Here is a 2050-nt window from a genome sequence, read left to right on the forward strand (position 1 = left end):
ACGCACTGTGGTATACTAGGGACTCACGGAGCCAGCACAACTGACTGTGTAGGTGCAATGTTCACATAGATACAAACAACAAAGTCGCAGGAAAAAAAAAATTAAAATAGCCGAAAGCTTCTATAGCCTCGGTCGCAAGTGACGCGAATTTGCAGCCGCTCTCGTTATCCCAGCCCAGGAAAGCTGACACGCGTCCTGCCTAACAAGGACAGGCTCAAGACACACGCCTCGCTTACCACAGCGGGAACCCACACTGGCGGCACCCCGGGGACCTTCCCGGCAAYGCCGCCGAGTACAAAGCTTCACCCATGCCTCAACACCCTTCMCGTCCTTGCGGTTTCCCAAACGCTTGCGAAACTGCCGGCAACTCCATCCTGCCGAGATAAGGGGGCAGCGGCACCGGGCGGGGACCGGCACGGGGAGCACCGGGCAAGGGAAGAGAACCGGGCAAGGGGAGAGCACCGAGCACCGGGCAAGGGGAGAGCACCACCGGGCACCGGGCAAGGGGAGAGCACCGGGCAAGGGGAGAGCACCGGGCAAGGGGAGAGCACCGGGCAAGGGGAGGGCACCGGGCAAGGGGAGGGCACCGGGCACCGGGCAAGGCGAGGGCACCGGGCAAGGCGAGAGCAGGCCTGGCCCTCCTGCCCACCCCGAAGCCGCGGCGGCAGAAGCGGCGGGGCCGCCCTGGGAAGGGAAACTCGCCGTGACAGTAACCAGACACCGCGCTGGAACAAAAGCGCCCGAGCCGGCGGGCGCCGCGGAGGCAGGTTACTCCCTCCCGGGAACGGGGCGGAAGGGGAGGGAGCAGCCCGGTCCCGGGAAACACGCCCCGAGCCCGGTGCGGGCGGGGGAGTCCCGGCCGGTGCCGGCCGTGAGTCAGTGCCCCGAGAGGAAGCGGCGTGCAGGGCCCCGCTGCCCCTCAGCCGTCCCGAAAGCTCCCGGGGGAAAAACTCTGCCCATCCCCTGAGCGACAGCGGCACCGGGAGTCCCAGTCCCGTCCTCTCCTCACAACTTTCCCGCACCACCCCCCCCCCGTCCGCCCCGTACCTCGGTGCTGCTCTCGGCCGTGCTCTCCACAGCCATCTTCTGCCAAGGGTCCSCCAACTGCGCCAGGGGCATCTTCCCCGCCCGGCTCCCGCAGCCTCCCCGGCGGGGGCGGCGAGGCRGACGGCGAGCGCTGCGGAGGGCGCGGGATAGCCCGGCTGGCTCCGGCGGCGGCTCCTGCGGCGAATGCTGCCCGCTGCCGCCGCCGCGGTGCTCCCGTCCCTCCCCCGCKCCCTCCCCGCTGTGGGCTGAGCCGCGCTGCCGCCCTCCCCCGGCCCGGCCCGGCTTCCGCTCCCGACATGGCGGCGGCTGTGCCTGTCTGCGCCTGCGCCCTTTGGCTCCGCGGCTCCGCTCCGTGCCGTGAGGGGATGGAGCCCGGSCCGCCTCACGGAGAATGAGAATGGGACACCCGGGAGCGTTGTGCGCATAAACACCAGCGGAGCGAGAGTCCAGAAGCGGGTGAGACGCGTGGTGTTGTGTAGGGAGTGTTAACAGCCTGCATGGGAATAAAACGCCACGTCCTTGGCTGTCTTGAGAAAAAGAAGATTGGAATGTAGAATTGATAATGCAGGTGGCTTACAATTATAAACATTACTAATACTGTAGCTTTTGCAAACCTACCAATCCTGTGCTGTTGAGTAGAAAGTGACAGCCTCACTGACCAATGTATGTTTGACACAAATGTATGCACTGGTTGCTAAAGTGGATAAAAGAGGCTTGTCCCACAATAAAGTCCTTCTTTCTTTCTGTTTTTTTCACCCACTTTTTGTGTGTTTTGTATCTATTCTTTTATGTCGGCTGTCTGGCCAGCAGCGAGAGTGTTGTGCAGAATATCGTTAAGCAAAGCGGGAAAGCGATGAAGTTGTAGGATTTTGTTTTTAATTTTGTTTGCAGTTGGACTGCGTGAGAAGGAGCTGCCTCGAAACGGGAAAGTCGTATTTCCACAGACCAAGAGACATGAAGTAAAGCTGTCAAAAAGGCCCCCGTAGATTCTGAAAACGGCCCT

The 2050-nt window shown here is 62.3% G+C and overlaps 1 protein-coding gene across 1 annotated transcript in view; it reads right to left on the reverse strand.

Annotated features, from left to right (window-relative positions):
• The window catches only part of LOC130584867 (ribosomal protein S6 kinase alpha-3-like), a 42601-nt gene extending 41328 nt beyond the window's left edge, over positions 1 to 1273 (reverse strand). Inside the window, exon 1 of the mRNA XM_057385103.1 lies at positions 1048 to 1273. Coding sequence (XP_057241086.1) covers positions 1048 to 1119 — 72 coding nt within the window. The 5' untranslated portion in view covers positions 1120 to 1273. The remainder of the gene's footprint in view (positions 1 to 1047) is intronic.
• Between the last annotated feature and the right edge of the window lie 777 nt (positions 1274 to 2050).

Source organism: Malurus melanocephalus, unplaced genomic scaffold (genome assembly GCF_030028575.1).
Source record: "Malurus melanocephalus ecotype Western Australia unplaced genomic scaffold, MMel_1.1 scaffold_787, whole genome shotgun sequence".
In the NCBI taxonomy this organism is placed as follows: Eukaryota; Metazoa; Chordata; class Aves; order Passeriformes; family Maluridae; genus Malurus; species Malurus melanocephalus.